At 43.6% G+C, this 21,075-nt stretch overlaps 1 protein-coding gene across 1 annotated transcript in view; it reads right to left on the bottom strand.

Moving 5' to 3' along the window:
• Window positions 1-444: 444 nt before the first annotated feature.
• The window catches only part of LOC143998037 (epidermal growth factor receptor-like), a 77,405-nt gene continuing 56,774 nt past the window's right edge, over window positions 445-21,075 (bottom strand). The window contains exons 12-13 of the mRNA XM_077493816.1: window positions 10,055-10,193; window positions 445-975 (exon numbers count right to left, since the gene is read on the bottom strand). Coding sequence (XP_077349942.1) covers window positions 10,063-10,193 — 131 coding nt within the window. The 3' untranslated portion in view covers window positions 445-975; window positions 10,055-10,062. The remainder of the gene's footprint in view (window positions 976-10,054; window positions 10,194-21,075) is intronic.

Below are 21,075 nucleotides of genomic sequence, written 5' to 3'. Positions count from 1 at the left end.
GACTCCCATGCACATGCGTGGGAGTGACTTAATCTCAACCCAGGCATTCAAATGGCCACCAACAGCAGTGACAGCGAGCCACTAAAAGACTTTGTTTTTTTAGGTAAGTCTGTCATAATGTGCTAGTATGTGATGCATATAGCGTATTATGACATTAACCTGCAGGGGCACAATTTTTTTTACAAGAGTTCACTACTGCTTTAAAAAAAATTAAAACTTGCTATTATAGTTTCTCTTAAAGCCCCACTCCAGGATCGTTTCTAATCGAGTAAAAAATATATGCACACACTCTAAATTAACACCAATATTAATCACAATTGGTTTCCTTTCATTTTATTATAAGATTTATTGCATAACATAAAGTAAATACAACAAAAAAGACATATAATTCTTTATGTGACACATGTTAAGCATTCAGACATGTATTGCTTTGAATACCTTTCATGTATATATTAAAAGGAAAATCAGTCTAAAGTAAACTCATTGATGACATTTAACCTTATAATACAATAAAGAAGCATCAAGAATTGTATGTCACAATGGACTATAACTTGTTAGCCAACAAATGTTTACAGTGAGACGAGAAATAGAAAATTAAGATAGGGTTAGAAAAGAGAACTACAATTCTCCAGCAAGGATAAGTGCCTTGGGCACAGATCAAGGAGAGAAAAAGGACAAGTAATTAGAGTTAAAATAAAAAGTATAAAGGTGGAATAAAAGAATGTAAAATAGAAATGGTTGGGCACCACATTTACTGTATTGAGATCCTTATCAGATTTTCAAATGAAAACTGACTCTGTTATGTTAAAATGTATACTAAACCTATTCCAAAATCAGTTAAACTGATTTTATCATTTATATTGCTTGTTAAGTGAACCAAAATCATTTAAAACTGACATTATTGCAATGATGTTAATATAATGATGAAAAGCAGGATGAGCAGGTCTGATATGCCATCTTTTGCTGACATGCCACCTAAAAATTAAATGAAGGAAAAAATGTCAGTCAAAATTTCAGAATTCTGGCCTGCACGTCAACAATATTATATTAATACTAATTTGTGAAAATAGTCAAATACAGGGGTAGGCAACCTTTTGAGCACAGTATGCCAAAAACAGCAGCAGGAATCAGAGTCTTGCCACTGCCATTTACACTGTGGCTATATATCCATGCAAATGTAGCACAAAAATACTTCAAACCTGCAACAGAAGATCCACCTATCCCGGTACCCCCAATTATTCTTAATATTTTCTAAATATAGACATCAGGTATGGGTTTGCTAGACATTGGCTAGCCTCAGGACAGTACCCAAGCACTTAAATAGGCGGCAAATAGAAAAAAACAAGACAGGTTTTAACATGCAATAAACATAACCTTGTATCATATGAGAGACTATAGGCACAAGTATATTACAGTGACTGGACAGTGGGGAAACAGCTTGCGTAAGCTAGTGCAATATAAAAAGAAGAGACAAAAAAAAAATTTGAATGTTTTTATTTGAAGGAGAATAGCCATGAATATTGTGCAGGCAATCACACCCAAGTCTTGCAGTCTAAGCCCCTGTACACACTGATTTTTTCAGTCGGATTTTGTCCGTCGGATCTTGTCCGAAACTGTTGCATACACACGGTCGAACTAAGTTGTCGAAAAATCCGATCTTTCAGAACGTGATGACGTAGATGGGACTACATTCAGGCTAGTAGCCAATAGCTTTGATGTAGGAATTTGATCTGAGCATGCGTGGCACTTGGTCCGATCAAAATTCGCTACACATGATTGGAGTGTGTCCGACCGGCCCAGTTGGTCGGGAAATATTTCCAACATGTTGGAAAATTGGGTCCGACGGATATTCCGACGGAATCAGTCCGATGCATACCACACACAGTCGGATTATCTGACGACACGGTCCGATAGGACACATTCCGACGGATTCTCTGACCGTGTGTACAAGGGCTAAGCCCTCTTTTTCCAAGCTATTTGTACTGCAACCACTCCCCTATATAATTTATTGGAAATTTTCTGACCAGACTGGCAAATTGCCACCTGCAGTTATTTTATTTTTTTATTTATTTTTTGCATTTTTTGGTATTGATGCTGTGGTTGGGCTGTGTATAGCAGAGGCCAGGCATGTCTGTAGTTTCTCTGCTTTGCCAGCATATTCTTTCTCTTGCCAGGCACTCAGCAGCCAGTTGGGTTTTTTTATATTTCTTTCAATATAGTCAGGACCCTTGAAGCTTGGCTGCAAGGAGAAAAAACAAAGCCAAAGGCTTCCTGCTATTCTACAAAACAGAGTGAAGAGCGGCCAGCAGAACATAGAGGTGGTCATTTCTAACGCCTTGCAACAGCAACAATAAAATGTACAATCCTTCAGCCATAAGCTGCGTACCCTTCCCCAAATAAGTATCACCTCCCCCCAGAAAAATGTCAGGCAAGCTTAAAAGGAGGGGTATAAGTGCTATGGGGGTAGTAGTTGGCGAATCTTGCTAATGTGATCTCTCCCTCTTCTTTCCCCATTTCCCCCCTCTACTCCTCCACCTCTTTCTTCTTTCCAATTCACATGCTGATGGACTGCCCTGACACATATGGGGGACTATTGCTCTCACACACTCTCAAGGCAGAGGTGGAGAGTTGCACAGACAAGATCTGAGCACTGTTGTCCAGGGACTGAAAGAGACTAATACCAAGTCAAATTCAGGTACTTACGTGGCTTGCAATTACAAAACATTTCATGATGTATTATGAATGCAGAGCTGTATTAATTTATGCTTTATATTTGTATAGAATTCTCCCTTAAATAGATTTTGGATATGTATGAGCATGTATATTGGAATGATGCTCAGGAATCTATTACCTGTTTTGATTATAATAATATTTTTGTGTTATATTATCTTTTCACTTTTCTGCTTTAAAAAAGAGAGAACACTGAGATTTAGGCTCCATTCACACTATGTTCACTACTGGGATTTCAGAGTTGCACAGAACAAATCACATTGTTTTCAATGGTGCCTGTTCACATCAATGCAACTCAGCATGGCACGATTTTGGAAAAGATTGCTATACTACTCTGGTGCAATTCTGGCACTACTTTGGCCCCATAGAATATGCAAACCACATACTACATAATTGCACCAAAATCGGATTGCAGCAGTGTGAACCTAGCTTAATAATTAATTGACTGCTTTCATTTTGGTAATATTACTCGGTACAGTAATAATTTTCTTATTTGGGTACTCGGATTAACACATTTAAGATATCTTGTTATAGTGGCATTTACGGCAAACAACATACAGCTATTTTAGGCTCACTGGCCACCATCGATGCAGTGTATGGAAATGATGACTTCTTAGGTGTAAGGCTTGGACAGAAAGAAACAAGACACTATAACCTGACAGGTTATGATGGGATTATACATTGGGTTTAAAAAGGCTTTACGAAATTCTCTTAGATGGCTAAAGGTTTGCAAATGCTCTTAAAGCAATATTGTAAATTCTGTTCCTCTACAAGCTAAAGACAAAGTGTAAAAGGCCTTAAAATGGTTGTAAAGGCTGAAGGTTTTTTACATGAATGCATTGTTAATGCATTCTCTGCATTGTCAGCTCTTTCTTCCCCCAGCTCCCCCAAAATACTTACCTGGGCCAAATCTCGATCAAGTGATGTGACCAAGAGCAGCATCTATCTCCGCTCTCTCCATTTTCACTGGATCAGTAGGAGCTGTGGAGGCAATTGTCTCCTGCTGCTGTCAATCTATCCCAGTGACGAGGGAGCAGGGGGCGGAGCAAAGCCGCACTTTGTGTGTGTCAATAGACACACAGAACACACCTCAGGATCGACACTGCACATGTGCTACTATAGAAGGTGAGTTCCTATGGTGGCACACAGAGACGAGGAGGAGCTCAGAGTGTCAGCGGGGGGACCCCAGAAGAGGAGGTTTGGGGTTGTTCTGTGAAAAACCATTGCACAGAGCAGGTGAGTGTGACATGTTTGGTATTTTTACAATCACTTTAATCACAAACAATTTAGAACATATTACAGGTAACCATATTATGGGAAATATGTGTAACAATGGGCACAAACAATAAAGTCTGTAGAAAGGCTACAAGGGCAAATGCCTGCACTAGAATGGCTAATTTACTAAATATATGTATAACTTGTTTTATTTGTAGCCTTATGTATAGTAATGCAAGTTACACAGGAAAGGATGAATGAATCTTTAGCTAACTTGGCTACAGTGCATGTTTCTTTTGGGGAGGTTAATACATGTGTAGCGGATGACATTTTGGACAAAATGTCATACGCATGTAAATTTAGTTTTTGCCTCAGAACAGTAGGGGTTCTGAGGGTGATTCTGTAGGTTAGACCTTAACACCAGTCTGGCCAGGCTGTGTTTGGAAGTTCTGCCTGGTCATGTGAGGTGCACATGACAGGCCAGAACCAGGTCTGGTTGGATGTTTGGGTATCAGCCTTCTCGGAACCAATCAGTGGGAGTGCCACGGCCTACTGAGGAGTCTGGGAAGGGGTACTTAAGAGGTGTGGGTCACGTGGTTCGGGGAGAGGTGTTCATGAGACCCGTGTGGTCTGTTCTGGTTCCAGGACTGGGGTAGCCCGTGAGGGGTCCCGGTCACGGGGTATCCAACATCCCGCAACATGTTCCTGTTAGTGGCCCCTAATAGAACTGCCTGGTCTGGGGTAGGGATCCGTCTGTTCCCGAGTCTCGGAACTGGCTGGTCTGAGGCACAGTAACTGAGGGAGGATTCAAGGTGTCCAGATGTGCTCTCGGCTTGGAGAGGTGCCACAGCTCGTGGAAGTAACTGGGGGAGGACTCTTCAGAGGAGGGACGGCAAGTGGGTGGGAAGTGCCTGGTTACTGGGTTAGGAAGGACATTGACAAATTCACGTTTTTCCAGTACTATTGAGGAGATGGGAAACATTCCAGGTACGGAGGAAAAAGGTTCCTGTTTACCCTTAGTTGCAACTAATACACGTTCGTAGGATTGTTCAAGTTTTGAGTCAATGTGCTGACTGCCATGATCTCTGGCTAGAGATCTGTTCAGCCTTGAAGTACCCAGCTGCGAGTGGCTACTCTCTGGGTGGAAATAGAGACTTTGCTAGACTTGCAGTTCAAGGTGCCTGAGTTCTTCACCCGTGCCCTCTGTTCCCTAAGAGACTGTGTTATTGAAAGTTATTGCTGCAAAATAAAACCTTTTAAAGAGGACTTCATCTGTGTCAGCATTCAAGTTGTTGGGTATCAACCCTGGGAACCTCTAGACGTGGAAGAGCAGGCCAAGAGAAGGTAACTGGTAAGCCCAATAAGTCAAGGCCGCCCTGCAATGGGTTATGGCCGCTACATATGTATAGAATGAAGGCCTCTAGACCTTAAGGAAAGGGGGGCCCTGGCTGCTGGAAAAATCTTTAAAATGGTAAGTCTTCAGAAGAACCCTTCCTTTGAATCACCCAACTCAGGAAGGCAAAAATTCAAGATTTGACAAAGTTAGAAGGGGTTGTGGAAGTTCAAACGACCTTAAAAGAGAGCAAAGGAAGGGTTCAGTGACCTCTTTGGATACACCCAGGCTTGAAGCAGCTTCAACTCCAAACAAACAATCATGTTAAATGCTGAGTCCTGCAGCAGGCCCACAGTGTCAACAACTGACCTGATGGACCATAGGAGAGCTTCCTAAGTAGGTTTGGAACACAAATGAAGGTGGAGGAGTGGACTCAGCTCATGTCCCTTCATAATGATCTTGGGTTTGACTGCCATGCTGTTAACATTTTTACATAAGCCATCACCCTTTCAGTTTGTTGCCAGTGCTGATCCTGAGCATTAGCAACTTCCAAGAGAGGAGTCTGCTGGTTGGTTTTACAGAACAAAGGCAGATCAGGACCCATGGGCAAGAAACTGATGTTAGCATTAATGATTTGGTATTGCTTACTAGGCTGGAAGGACATAACAAGGGAATTTTTTGTCCAAGAGACAATTGTTAGAAATATCTAGCCTTCAACCCTGTTTCACACTGTCCCTTAATGGAAATTATCCTATCATGCATATTAACTTTAATTTCTACTTTTTCTTTTTCAGCCATTTAAAACCTTGCTCTTCTGAGTTGCCTTTCCATGGCATTTTCCAGAAATTTTCTGGATCAGCAAATTCATTCCAAAGAGTAACACATTCCCAGGAGGTATAATCTCAGAAGACATGGTCATAACCTACTTCAGTGTTTCGATTATTTTACGCAGTCTAAAATGGATCAGAAGGATTTGGGAAAATAAAGTGTGCTTGTTTGCCTGTGGCAGACAGTTTTGCCCAAGAGCTTTATCAAAGGAGCGTTTCTGCGATACACCCACCATCACATGACTTTTTTGTTCATTATGATTCACTTTAGCAGATTGCGGTTCTGGATAGTTAATGGCATGTGCTTATACAAATTGGGTATTCCTCCATCTAATTTTTCCACCCATTAATTTAGGATAGGAATTGCTACCATGGCATCTTTAATGGGGTTTTCAGATAAGGAAGCATTTGGGTAGGTGGAAATTGACCTGTTTTATTGTTATATGTTAGACCTCATTTTAGCTATAATTTTAGGTCTGGCCCCTGTCTTGACATGGATTATCAGAGATTTGTACATCTATTAGGTAGTTGGAGGGTGGAGGAAAGGAGCTATGGAATGATTCTAGGCATCCCCTTTCCAGGTAGCCAGATTATGCTGGAGAAGGTTTAGGGGCATGAGGTGGCACCAGGTGTTCAGTAAATGTTTAATGTTATATCGGTTTGTGTCAGGCTGGGCTCCATAATACTTATTATTACTGTTGTGTGAAATAATATAGGAAAGATGCAGCATCTGGTGATGGCCATCAATAATGATATTGCCAATTACTGTGCAGCTTTTACTGATCTAATGATTATATGTTCCATATTGTTCCATGTTAAGTCTGGGCAAATCCCAAAGGGGGTAACTGACCTCTTTGGAGATAGCCAGTCTAGCACCCTCCTAGTTAAGCTGCTAGTAGGAGTAAAGCAAATCTAGTTTTTGGCTCCTCTGTAGCCAGTGGGTAAACGTCTGATTGCTTTTGACTGTTTTGGGTTCTTCTGGTTGCAGGCTCAACTGCTTCCCCTGGTTTCTATTGAGTTCTAGCATTTGGTGGGTTGGAAGAGGCAGACCCTTAACTTGTGTATTCATATAGCCTCAGCTAATCTGTGGGAGGAAGAGTGACTAGTAGGGGGCTTATGTGTGTATAAATAGGTTGGGGCCTGGAACAACAGGGTCCTTGTCATGATGGCCCTTTGGGTCACTTAGCTGAAATATGCAGGAGAACATCAGGGGCCCAGCACAGGAAGAGCTGACAGACTAAAATGTAAAGTTGCTGGGAGCAGTTTGGAGATCTGGCCTGGGGGGGGGGTTACAGTACTTGGCTGATACTGCAGGAAAGCACTTAAGTACACATGGCACAGTGAGTAAAGGCCAGAGAGTAAAATAGCCTAGTGACTGTCCTTGTTAACCCTTGAAAAGACTGTTCCAGATTTGGTGGATCAGATTTGACCATGCATTGGAGTCCACTGAGCTGTAGTTCACCTGTCTCTAGTCTTAAGAGGGGTTTCACCCTAAAGAGTCAGTCATAGTCACAAAGTGTTCTCTATTATACTTTGTACCTAAGGCTCACCCTGCATCCTAACCAAGTTAACCAATTAAGGACCGCCTCACGCCAATATACGTTGGCAGAATGGCACAGCTGGGCACAATCACGTACCAGTACATGATTCTTTAAGTGCCCAGCCGTGGGTCGGAAGCACGCGGCCGCAGGCGCGCTCCCAACCCAGTCCTGTGCTCCATGACCATGGCCGCGGGACCAGCGGACCCATTCGCCGCTGGTGTCCTGCGATTGGGTCATAGAGCTGAAGAACGAGGAGAGGTCTGTGTAAACAAAGCTCTGCCTGTGCTTCCCTGTGTGTCTGTCACCGATCGTCTCTTCCCTTTTATAGGGAATGACGATCAGTGACGTCACATGCCAGGCCACGCCCCTACAATAAAAAAAAACACATCACGTCATACATAACATTATGCTGCCCCCTAGTGGTTAACTCCTTCACTGCCAGTGCCATTTACACAGGAATCAATGCATTTAAATAGCATTGATTGCTGTATAAATGAGAATGGTCCCAAAAATGTGTCAAAAATGTCAGATGTGTCCACCATAATGTCGCAGTCACAATAAAAATCCTTGATCGCCGCCATTACTAGTAAAAAAAAAATATTAATAAAAATGCTATAAAACTATCCCCTATTTTGTAAACGCTATAACTTTTGCGCAAACCAATCAATAATCGCGAATTGCGATTTTTTTTAACCAAAAATAAGTAGAAGAATACGTATCAGCCTAAACTGAGGAAAAATATGTTTTTTTATATATTTTTTGGGGATATTTATCATAGCAAAAAGTAAAAAATATTGAATTGTTTTTTCAAAATTGTAGCTCTATTTTTGTTTATAGTGCAAAAAATAAAAACCGCAGAGGTGATCAAATACCACCAAAAGAAAGCTATATTTGTGGGAAAAAAAGGACGCCAATTTTGTTTGGGAGCCACGTCGCACGACCGGGCAATTTTCAGTTAAAGCGACACAGTGCCGAATCCCAAAAAGGGGCCTTGTCCTTTGGCTGCAAATTGGTCTGGGGCTTAAGTGGTTAAATCAGCATTAAACTACAAAAAGGCATGTGCCACCTGTTTCTTGTGTTGTGAGACTGTGGAACTGCTGTGTGCCTGGCTGCTGTGTGCCTCATAGGATAGGGTGGCCAGACATCCCCGGTTTCTGTCTGTCAGTGCAAAATCTGCTGCTCCTACTAGCTTAGGGTAGTGTATTTTTTTTCCATTATCTGTGCCCCTTTCTGATGATCATGTGCTGGTCGGAGCAGAGGGAATATTTTTTCAGTTTTGGGTGCATGCCCATACATCTCTGCTCGCATGCTCTTCTGCCTTGGCTCAAGTCCCGGCCAGCCGCCTACATGCTTATCTCCTTGCCTTCCCTGGGAGAGTGATTTGACTCCGCTCCCCACCCAGTAGTAGCCGGGGCCTGAAGAGTAAGACTTGACAGGCTGTGAGGCAGGCGGCAGCGGCGATGGGCAGAGAGCGCTGATTGCCGCCATTACTAGTAAAAAAAAAAAAATATGTCCCCGGATTTCATTTTAAAAATCTGGTCACCTTACCATAGGAGATAGAATCTGGGACAAAACTGTCTTCAAGCGTTTTGTCACACCATTGACTACGATGGATTGGTATACCTATGTTTCTCAGCATTCATAGCTGACCTGCTTTCCACGCATGGTCTGCTATTTGCTGGTATCACTTGTTCCCCTAGATGTCTGATCCATTCCTTAAATAGACATAGCCTTAACTGCATTCTGGTCTGTTTAACATTTACATCTCTATGGAAACCACCTACTTGTTTAGCAAGTGTTACAAAACCTCTAACAGATACTTTAGTGCTTAGTAAAAAAAAAGTGCAAGCAGAAGTACAGATATGCAAACAATGATAACTCACAGTAACTGCATTTTAGCTCATTGGTGGAAGTTCAATGACTTCAATGGTTATAGCAGTACATTTTAAACATGCTCATATTCCAATCAGAAGCTAGAAAGGATTATTGCGACAAGGAACACTGGAAGAGCCTATCGGCGTGGAGTCTGGTATTATTTCTGGGGATAGTATAGGAACGGTAGTATTTTTGGGAAAAAGTGAGGGATGGGATGAAGTTATATATCCAGAGACACATCACAGACTACAATTGTAAAGGAGTAATATTTTTTGGCCCATTGTGCTGCTGAACAAGAGACTGAGACGTTTACAGTGGCACCATTTTGCTGAGTACAATACTGGTACTTTATACAGGTGCACTACTGAGTGCTGGATGTAAGTGGGTGATAATCCCAGTGATGATACACAGTACCAGAAGAGAAAAAAATGTGTAGGTTTTTGGGATTTTTTTACACACTTTGTGTAATTTTTGTGTAACTTTACATTTTTTAACATTTTAAAAACAGTTATTTAAAGTAAAGGTGAAATTACCTGGTTTATTATATTGTGTTGCAGAACTGCCCACATTCTTCTCCTCCTTGATATTCATGATAAGAAAGACACTGCTTGGGACCAGGTCCCCAACAGCCGTGGTCAGAGCATAAAGAATGACAAACATTTCCATTGAGAACTACAAAGACAGAAAAAATAATAATAATCTGATAACACATAGATTACGTTTGTTCAATAATAATTATCAGCAAGAAGGGCTGGCCATCAGATATAAACAAAGAGAAAGCTCACACCAGTATACCTGTGTATGAAAATCAGAAAAAAGAAACCCTTAGTAGTCTTCCCACCTCAGGCAGAATAAGGTTTTTGAAATAACCGTGTATATGAAAATGCAAGCTATGCTAATGTAGCGCTACCCCCGCTAAAAAAGAGAAGGGGGGAAATTCCCCCGCAGAAACTGACAGCCACTTTTCTCCCTCACAGAAGAACCTTGGCCAGCTTGGCTAGGCCACAGGATATACAGGGCATCTGCTACATTAACATACATAATAAATAGCCAGTAAATATATAAAAAATAAATGGATGACTATCCAATTATCCATTGCATGATTAAAAGAGATTCTCAAGAACATATATTACTCTTTGAGGGTAGTAAAGCTATACATTATTTTACAAAAGCTTTGGATCTGCTTGGCATTCATGCTTTTACATTCATATAATCCAAAGTGATCAGACTTGCATAGAAAAAAATAAAAAGGAAATTAAAACAGATTTTAGGAAAAGCTATAAATATTTGGTAACTACAGTATAGCACCAAAATTCCTACATTTTTGGTCCACTTAACAGTTATCAGCAGGGGGAAAGATGGTTTCTTGCATACAGCTTTGTCAAGAGCTTAATCATTAAATATTGCGCGGTGGTGTATAATCGCCACTCTGAAAAATGTATCTTTTATCCAAGTAGTTTATAAGCACATACATGCCATAAGTAGTACTGTATATACAATATTTTGCTGTTAGTAAACATCCCAGGGGGTGCAATGGTAAAACCCCTACAGTAAATGGCTGAGGGGTGCCAACCCTTAAGTTTGCCCAGCCCTGTTAAAAACAAATGTAATGGGCTATGATTGCTGTAGATTCAACCAAGTTAATTGTTGGCGTAATCATTAGCATGGAACCCAGTCAATCATTAGGAGGGTATCTGTGAGCAATGCATCATCCTGCTTTGGGTTGCTGCTAATACTATGCTGCAGCTGTTTTCCCTGGGTCATTTTGTCTAGAGATGGTCAAGTAATTCAAAATTTGTTCTATTCAAAATTTGCTAAATTCTAATCCACAACTGGTAATCTTGAAAATTAATAAATCAACAAAAGTCTGACAGCTATAGAGTGAAGTTACACCTCGTATAAGATGCATACATTTTTCATTGAGGTCAATGGAAAAGCCTGAAATGCATTTATTACACGTGTTGATGTACGTTGCAACATGCAATACAATGCGCAAAGATGTGCATTTCTATTGATGCCAACAGAGGAGCATGTGGGTTAAAGTGACAAAGTTTAAATTCAACATAATTGCATCCTACAATTTTCAATATATACCGTTTGTATGGTAGGTGCCAAGGCAAAAGTAAAGAATGAAAATGATAAAGACAGGAGAAAAAAAAACAGTACAAGTGCTATTGAAGCATTGATTACATTTTTTTTAAATGATGGAAAACTAAAAGAATGGACAGAAGGATTCCCCTTGGGGTTGCTATAGGGTAAAAAACTACATTTTCTTAACAGTGGTACAAGTGCCATATATTGAACAGGTGATGATATTATATACAGTGTATAATAAAACCATGACAGATGTTCTAACCCTTTCACACCCTATTCAAATTGGAAAAAAAAACTTTGGCTTTGTCCATCAAATGTTACAAAAACTCTCTTCTAAAACATCTACTTAAGGCAGCTAAGTATACCTGCCATATGGAAAAGATGTTCTCCACCTACTATTGCAAACTGGTTGGATCGGCCAGCTAACATACAGTTAATGGAGCAGCTGATGGCCAATCTCAGAGAACAAACGGAAAAACATTTTAAAATATGGACCCTGTGGTTCCTTTATAGGGACTCTAGCCCCTCATGAACGAGCTGGCAGTCCACATTTGGGAAAGCTATCCCTAATCCTCACCTTTTTTTCTCTCTCTATCTCTATCCCTGACACTTTTCCAATCTAATATCCTCTACTGTCCATACCCTTGTCCCCCCCCCCCCCAACCCACAGAAAACTGAAAAAATTGGAGTCAGGGCGGCAATTGCACTTGAATAGAGCCTGTTCTCTTTCATACATATTTTGAATTTCGATAAGTTTGAATGTCTCAGAGCCTTTGAACTTCCTCTTCATTTGCATTGAAAGATATTTGACCTGTGTGTCATTTCATAATATTCATTTCTGTAAATGTTTGCTCTGCTCTATTGTAGTTTGAAAATAGAGAATTTATATAAAAATAAAAATAAAAGTTAGGCTTTAAATTGATGTTTTAAAGTTTAATTTACTGAATTAAATGTTCAGGTGAAGAAGGATTCGATTTAATGGTAGTACTGGGTTATACTTATTTTCTAATACTGTACTTGGCAGTAGGACACCATACTAGTAATGCCTGCTGCCAGAAACAAATCTCTCTCCTCCATTAGAACATGTGTTCACAGAGATAGCACTCGGGGGCCTCTCTTGGCTACCACAGGATAATATTAGGCCACTTTACCAGCACCAGCTCATTGATTCGATCCTAAAATATTTTACTGGGGGGCAGGTGGTCCATCTTATATGAACAAATGCATTCTTGCATGAATCCTGTGGTAGGCCACAGTTCAAATCAGTATACAGGAAGGGGCATTCCATTACCTGTTTCAAATGGGCAGATATCATCCTCACTATTTTCTTGCAGGCGGTAAGTTGAAACCACTGTCTAAGATAAAAGGTGTGTTTGATCCTTCATTCCCCTTATGGCAAACAATGCCACTGCACCATTTTCTCTCCCAACTAAGGAGCAAATCATTGTCCTTGCCCCACCACCCATGCAGTTTGAGGCACTGTGTTTGGAAACACCCCAGCATGGCCTGTTCCAATCTTATTTTAATCTATCCCACCCACCTGAGGTTATATAGCCAAAATATTTCGAGAAATAGGAACAGAATGTCATCTTTACCGTTCAACAAAAGGACAGGATGAGGCAGTTGACCCATAAAATGTCTATCACTTGTGCTATACAGGAAATAGGTTATACAATATTGTCATGATGGTATAGGATTCCCAAGATATTACATAAACTTGTCCCATTGTATTGAAGATGTCAAAAAAGGTAAGCACCATGCTTCATATCTTCTGGTCTTGCCCAGGAATCACATGTTTCACATGTCATTCTAAAGTTGATGGCAGTGGCGTAACTAGAACCTTCAGGGCCCTGATGCAAGAAACCATGAAGGGCCCCCCTGAACCCCAGCCAGGGCCCTTCCCTCTGAGTCCGGCGGTGGAACTCCAGGGCGTGGTCACAGGTATGACCTTTGTGAGCCCTGTAGTTCCACCCCTGGTATCAGTAGTTTTTTTTAATTTTTAGGTGCCCCATTGGGGTACTGTCCCTAGGCAGGATGGGGTCCCCGCCCCCAGAAGAGATGAGGTCCTTTTCTCCAGGGCATATGAAGTTACTGCCCCCAGGTGAGAAGGGGTCCCTGTCCCCAGGGGAGGTGGGGGTCCCTGTCCCCAGGGGGAGATGGAGGGGGTATGTAATGGTGTGTGGGGGATGGGGTCCTCTCACTCACCATGACCAAGCTGTAGGCCGCGCACTCATCCATGTTGGCCTGGGCTCCATCCATTGTGCTGGATGGGCAATCAGCATATCTCCCAGAAAGAAACTCTGGCTGAGGAGAACAGACATTGGACTGAGTGGCAATGCATGGAGCAGGAGAGGGGTACTCTGAGGAGCCGGCCGAGGACACGGGTCACACGGGGAATGCACAACTAAAGAGCAGCCAGTGCGATAGTCGAGCATGGAGCTCTGCTAGTCACCCTTCACCTCCAGCCACCCGTGTGCATGGTGCACTGGTACCCCTAGCTGCCTATGCTGCTGCTGGCCATATGTAGAGGGGGCTGCATGGGCCCCCTGCATCACAGGGCCCGGTTGCGGTCGCGACTGCTGCACCCCCTATAGTTACGCCCCTGGTTGATGGCTGTCCTAATGCTGGATGACCCAGCGGTGTATTGTCTTCACCTGATCCCAATGTCAGTGAAATGCTACATATGATCTCTTTTAACCACTTGCTTACTGGGCACTTATACGCCCTTCCCCACCAGGCCAATTTTCAGCTTTCAGCACTATCACACTTTGAATGAGAATTCCGTGGTCATGCAACACTGTATTCATATGAAATTTTTAGCATTTTTTTGAGACAGGTAGAGCTGTCTTTTGATAGTATTTAATCATGGCTGGGTTTTTATTTTTTTGCTACATAAACAAAAAAGGATGGAATTTTTTTTATTTTTTTATTTTAGTTTCTGTTATAAAATGTTGCAAATAAGTAATTTTCTCCTTCAATGATGTGCACCGATAATGCTGCACTGATGGCCACTGAAGGCTGCACTGATGGCCACTAATGAGGCAGCACTGATGGACGCTGATGTGGCGGCAATGATGGGCACTGATGAGGATGCACTGATATGTGGCACTAGATAGGCAGCACTAATGGGCACTGATAGGCTGCACTGATGGGCAGTTATATGTGATCAGCTGTGTCTTGAAAAGTTAGGTAGCTCCCGCCCTCTGTCCAGACAGCTGTGTCTGAAGAACACAGAAATCACAGTGCTACGTCCATGGGCACCCTCCCGGAATGAATGAGCCACGCTGTAGACGTTTTTCAGCTATGGAGCGGTTAGGAAGTGGTTAATGCATCTGCAAAATGCAGGCAAATCTTGTATCCCAATTTATTGGAAAAAAACAAAACCTCCAGCAATCAGCCTATGGTTGTCCAAAGTTAATGAACTTTAAACCATGGAGGAAATGATGATGGCTGCCAATTCTAAGAGGAACAAGTTCACAAAATGTGGTTCTTTTGGACCACGTTAATTTACTTTAATTTACTGGAGTGTTGGCTGCCTAAGGCATGAAACCTAACAGGGACTACTCAAACTTTGACCTTTTACTTGCCTAGTTCAGCACTTCCTAACGTTTTCATGTGCAGTTCTCTTCCCTCCCCCCCCCCCCCCCCTTTCCTCTAGGTCAGCGGTATTGAACTAAAATTCATACAGAGGTCCGGCCATAAAACTTTTTATCCAGCAGAGGTTAGAGTCTCATGTTTAAGCTACGACTCGGATCCTTCCTATCAAAGCCCCACCCCCTTACATTACAGTTTCACTTTACATCAGTGTCTTCAGACCTCCCCTTTACGTCATAGTTCCCCCTTTACAACATAGTGCCCCCTTTTACATTGCATCACCCCCCTTACATCAGAGCATCCCCTTTGCAATACAGCCCCTTCTTTACATTACAGTGCCTATTTACATCACAGCGCCCCTTTGCATCCAAGCCCCCCAATTTTACAACACATCCCCGCTTTACAATACAGCCCCCCTTTACATCACAGTGTCTCCTATACTTCAATGTTCTCTGTCCCCCCCTTCACATCGCAGCCCCCCTCCTTACATTGCAGACCTTCACCCTTTACAACAATGTCTTTTAGCCTTCACCTCACATCACAGTCCCCCTCTCCTTCACATCTGTGTCCCCTGTCCCCACTTCACACCACAGCCCTTCCCACCCTCTGTCCAGACATGCACCATCTGCCTTCTACCTCCTGTAAGACTGAATGCTGTGGTGGCGGTAGTGGAAAGGGGAAGGAGAATAGCACCCGGGAGAGGACATCCAGGCTGCTAAGTGGCAGAGTCCAGATAAAACTATCATTCGGTCCATGTTTGGACCACAGTTCGCTATTTAGTGATGCCTGCTCTAAACTACACTCCCTCCCCCCTTTATTTTTTCCCCTTGGTCTCTCTTGTGGTTTTATGAGTAGTGATGGACGAACGTTTCGCCCGGCGGTCGTTTCGCGGCGAATTTCCGACATTCGCGGTCCGCACGTTCGAACGCCTTTTTCCGTCGTTCGCCGCGGCGGACTTACGTGTTTAATGTATACAAGAACTTTAACCTTTGGTGACACGTTTATCATGTGATACAGGACAGCCAATTGAGACATGACAGCACATGGACACTTGGACATTCCCCCTAACCTATAAATACACCCGATCCGGTGGCCATTTTACATTCTTTCTTCTGTTACGATAGGGACAGGTTCCTGTGTGGAGTAGGGAGAGATAAACCACTAGCTATTTGGTACACAAAAGTTCTTTTCAGGACTGGTATAGGTGTTAGGTGTTGATAGGTTTGCTGTGCTGCTGATTCTTGCAGCAGCCTGAGTGTCTTTTGTTAGTTTAGAGAAAGGGAAAGGACGGTGTATGCTACAGGGACAGCCAGATTAGTCTTTCATCATCATCATCATCATCATCATCATTAGCTGTTACTATCAAGGTCCACAAAAGAGCTGTTCCAGTAACCACTAATCGTTCTCTTTTTTTGCCAATTTGTATAGGGACAGGAAGGAAGCAGTGTTGTCAGGCAGTGAGGGTAATTTTAAAGACTTGCTGTTATTATTAGTTCCACAAAGGTTCTTTTCAGGACTGGTATCAGTGGTACAGTAATAGGCTTGTACATGTATAATATTCTTTCTTCCAAATATAGAAAGGATATTATACTTGACTGCTGCCCTTCTGCTGCAGTCTGCTAAACATTCACAACTCACTTGTTCCACAAAAGTTCTTATAAGGACTGGTAACTTGGTATAGGGTGCTACGGTACATAGGCTTGAGTGCGGTACAGTCTGCTGTTCTGTAAGGACCGCTATCGGTCCACAATAGATAGGGTTGACGTGCACCACTGCTGACCGCTGCCCTATACTGCAGCAGTCCTTCAGCGGTATAGGGACTGACGTACAGTCTGCTAATCACTAACACACAACCTGCTTGTTCCACAAAAGTTCTTATAAGGACTGGTAACTTGGTATAGGGTGCTACGGTACATAGGCTTGAGTGCGGTACAGTCTGCTGTTCTGTAAGGACCGCTATCGGTCCACAATAGATAGGGTTGACGTGCACCACTGCTGACCGCTGCCCTATACTGCAGCAGTCCTTCAGCGGTATAGGGACTGACGTACAGTCTGCTAAACACTAATACACAACCTGCTTGGTCCACAAAAGTTCTTATAAGGACTGGTAACTTGGTATAGGGTGCTACGGTACATAGGCTTGAGTGCGGTACAGTCTGCTGTTCTGTAAGGACCGCTATAGGTCCACAATAGATAGGGTTGACGTGCACCACTGCTGACCGCTCACCTATACTGCAGCAGTCCTTCAGCGGTATAGGGACTGACGTACAGTCTGCTAATCACTAACACACAACCTGCTTGTTCCACAAAAGTTCTTATAAGGACTGGTAACTTGGTATAGGGTGCTACGGTACATAGGCTTGAGTGCGGTACAGTCTGCTGTTCTGTAAGGACCGCTATCGGTCCACAATAGATAGGGTTGACGTGCACCACTGCTGACCGCTGCCCTATACTGCAGCAGTCCTTCAGCGGTATAGGGACTGACGTACAGTCTGCTAAACACTAATACACAACCTGCTTGGTCCACAAAAGTTCTTATAAGGACTGGTAACTTGGTATAGGGTGCTACGGTACATAGGCTTGAGTGCGGTACAGTCTGCTGTTCTGTAAGGACCGCTATCGGTCCACAATAGATAGGGTTGACGTGCACCACTGCTGACCGCTCACCTATACTGCAGCAGTCCTTCAGCGGTATAGGGACTGACGTACAGTCTGCTAATCACTAACACACAACCTGCTTGTTCCACAAAAGTTCTTATAAGGACTGGTAACTTGGTATAGGGTGCTACGGTACATAGGCTTGAGTGCGGTACAGTCTGCTGTTCTGTAAGGACCGCTATCGGTCCACAATAGATAGGGTTGACGTGCACCACTGCTGACCGCTGCCCTATACTGCAGCAGTCCTTCAGCGGTATAGGGACTGACGTACAGTCTGCTAATCACTAACACACAACCTGCTTGTTCCACAAAAGTTCTTATAAGGACTGGTAACTTGGTATAGGGTGCTACGGTACATAGGCTTGAGTGCGGTACAGTCTGCTGTTCTGTAAGGACCGCTATCGGTCCACAATAGATAGGGTTGACGTGCACCACTGCTGACCGCTGCCCTATACTGCAGCAGTCCTTCAGCGGTATAGGGACTGACGTACAGTCTGCTAAACACTAATACACAACCTGCTTGGTCCACAAAAGTTCTTATAAGGACTGGTAACTTGGTATAGGGTGCTACGGTACATAGGCTTGAGTGCGGTACAGTCTGCTGTTCTGTAAGGACCGCTATAGGTCCACAATAGATAGGGTTGACGTGCACCACTGCTGACCGCTCACCTATACTGCAGCAGTCCTTCAGCGGTATAGGGACTGACGTACAGTCTGCTAATCACTAACACACAACCTGCTTGTTCCACAAAAGTTCTTATAAGGACTGGTAACTTGGTATAGGGTGCTACGGTACATAGGCTTGAGTGCGGTACAGTCTGCTGTTCTGTAAGGACCGCTATCGGTCCACAATAGATAGGGTTGACGTGCACCACTGCTGACCGCTGCCCTATACTGCAGCAGTCCTTCAGCGGTATAGGGACTGACGTACAGTCTGCTAAACACTAATACACAACCTGCTTGGTCCACAAAAGTTCTTATAAGGACTGGTAACTTGGTATAGGGTGCTACGGTACATAGGCTTGAGTGCGGTACAGTCTGCTGTTCTGTAAGGACCGCTATCGGTCCACAATAGATAGGGTTGACGTGCACCACTGCTGACCGCTCACCTATACTGCAGCAGTCCTTCAGCGGTATAGGGACTGACGTACAGTCTGCTAATCACTAACACACAACCTGCTTGTTCCACAAAAGTTCTTATAAGGACTGGTAACTTGGTATAGGGTGCTACGGTACATAGGCTTGAGTGCGGTACAGTCTGCTGTTCTGTAAGGACCGCTATCGGTCCACAATAGATAGGGTTGACGTGCACCACTGCTGACCGCTGCCCTATACTGCAGCAGTCCTTCAGCGGTATAGGGACTGACGTACAGTCTGCTAAACACTAATACACAACCTGCTTGGTCCACAAAAGTTCTTATAAGGACTGGTAACTTGGTATAGGGTGCTACGGTACATAGGCTTGAGTGCGGTACAGTCTGCTGTTCTGTAAGGACCGCTATCGGTCCACAATAGATAGGGTTGACGTGCACCACTGCTGACCGCTGCCCTATACTGCAGCAGTCCTTCAGCGGTATAGGGACTGACGTACAGTCTGCTAAACACTAATACACAACCTGCTTGGTCCACAAAAGTTCTTATAAGGACTGGTAACTTGGTATAGGGTGCTACGGTACATAGGCTTGAGTGCGGTACAGTCTGCTGTTCTGTAAGGACCGCTATCGGTCCACAATAGATAGGGTTGACGTGCACCACTGCTGACCGCTCACCTATACTGCAGCAGTCCTTCAGCGGTATAGGGACTGACGTACAGTCTGCTAATCACTAACACACAACCTGCTTGTTCCACAAAAGTTCTTATAAGGACTGGTAACTTGGTATAGGGTGCTACGGTACATAGGCTTGAGTGCGGTACAGTCTGCTGTTCTGTAAGGACCGCTATCGGTCCACAATAGATAGGGTTGACGTGCACCACTGCTGACCGCTGCCCTATACTGCAGCAGTCCTTCAGCGGTATAGGGACTGACGTACAGTCTGCTAATCACTAACACACAACCTGCTTGTTCCACAAAAGTTCTTATAAGGACTGGTAACTTGGTATAGGGTGCTACGGTACATAGGCTTGAGTGCGGTACAGTCTGCTGTTCTGTAAGGACCGCTATCGGTCCACAATAGATAGGGTTGACGTGCACCACTGCTGACCGCTGCCCTATACTGCAGCAGTCCTTCAGCGGTATAGGGACTGACGTACAGTCTGCTAAACACTAATACACAACCTGCTTGGTCCACAAAAGTTCTTATAAGGACTGGTAACTTGGTATAGGGTGCTACGGTACATAGGCTTGAGTGCGGTACAGTCTGCTGTTCTGTAAGGACCGCTATAGGTCCACAATAGATAGGGTTGACGTGCACCACTGCTGACCGCTCACCTATACTGCAGCAGTCCTTCAGCGGTATAGGGACTGACGTACAGTCTGCTAATCACTAACACACAACCTGCTTGTTCCACAAAAGTTCTTATAAGGACTGGTAACTTGGTATAGGGTGCTACGGTACATAGGCTTGAGTGCGGTACAGTCTGCTGTTCTGTAAGGACCGCTATCGGTCCACAATAGATAGGGTTGACGTGCACCACTGCTGACCGCTGCCCTATACTGCAGCAGTCCTTCAGCGGTATAGGGACTGACGTACAGTCTGCTAAACACTAATACACAACCTGCTTGGTCCACAAAAGTTCTTATAAGGACTGGTAACTTGGTATAGGGTGCTACGGTACATAGGCTTGAGTGCGGTACAGTCTGCTGTTCTGTAAGGACCGCTATCGGTCCACAATAGATAGGGTTGACGTGCACCACTGCTGACCGCTCACCTATACTGCAGCAGTCCTTCAGCGGTATAGGGACTGACGTACAGTCTGCTAATCACTAACACACAACCTGCTTGTTCCACAAAAGTTCTTATAAGGACTGGTAACTTGGTATAGGGTGCTACGGTACATAGGCTTGAGTGCGGTACAGTCTGCTGTTCTGTAAGGACCGCTATCGGTCCACAATAGATAGGGTTGACGTGCACCACTGCTGACCGCTGCCCTATACTGCAGCAGTCCTTCAGCGGTATAGGGACTGACGTACAGTCTGCTAAACACTAATACACAACCTGCTTGGTCCACAAAAGTTCTTATAAGGACTGGTAACTTGGTATAGGGTGC

Source organism: Lithobates pipiens, unplaced genomic scaffold (genome assembly GCF_037356315.1).
Source record: "Lithobates pipiens isolate NorthernLeopardFrog02 unplaced genomic scaffold, aLitPip1_a1.2 Scaffold_19, whole genome shotgun sequence".
Lineage (NCBI taxonomy): Eukaryota > Metazoa > Chordata > Amphibia > Anura > Ranidae > Lithobates > Lithobates pipiens.
This window is presented reverse-complemented; position numbering and strand designations above follow the sequence as displayed.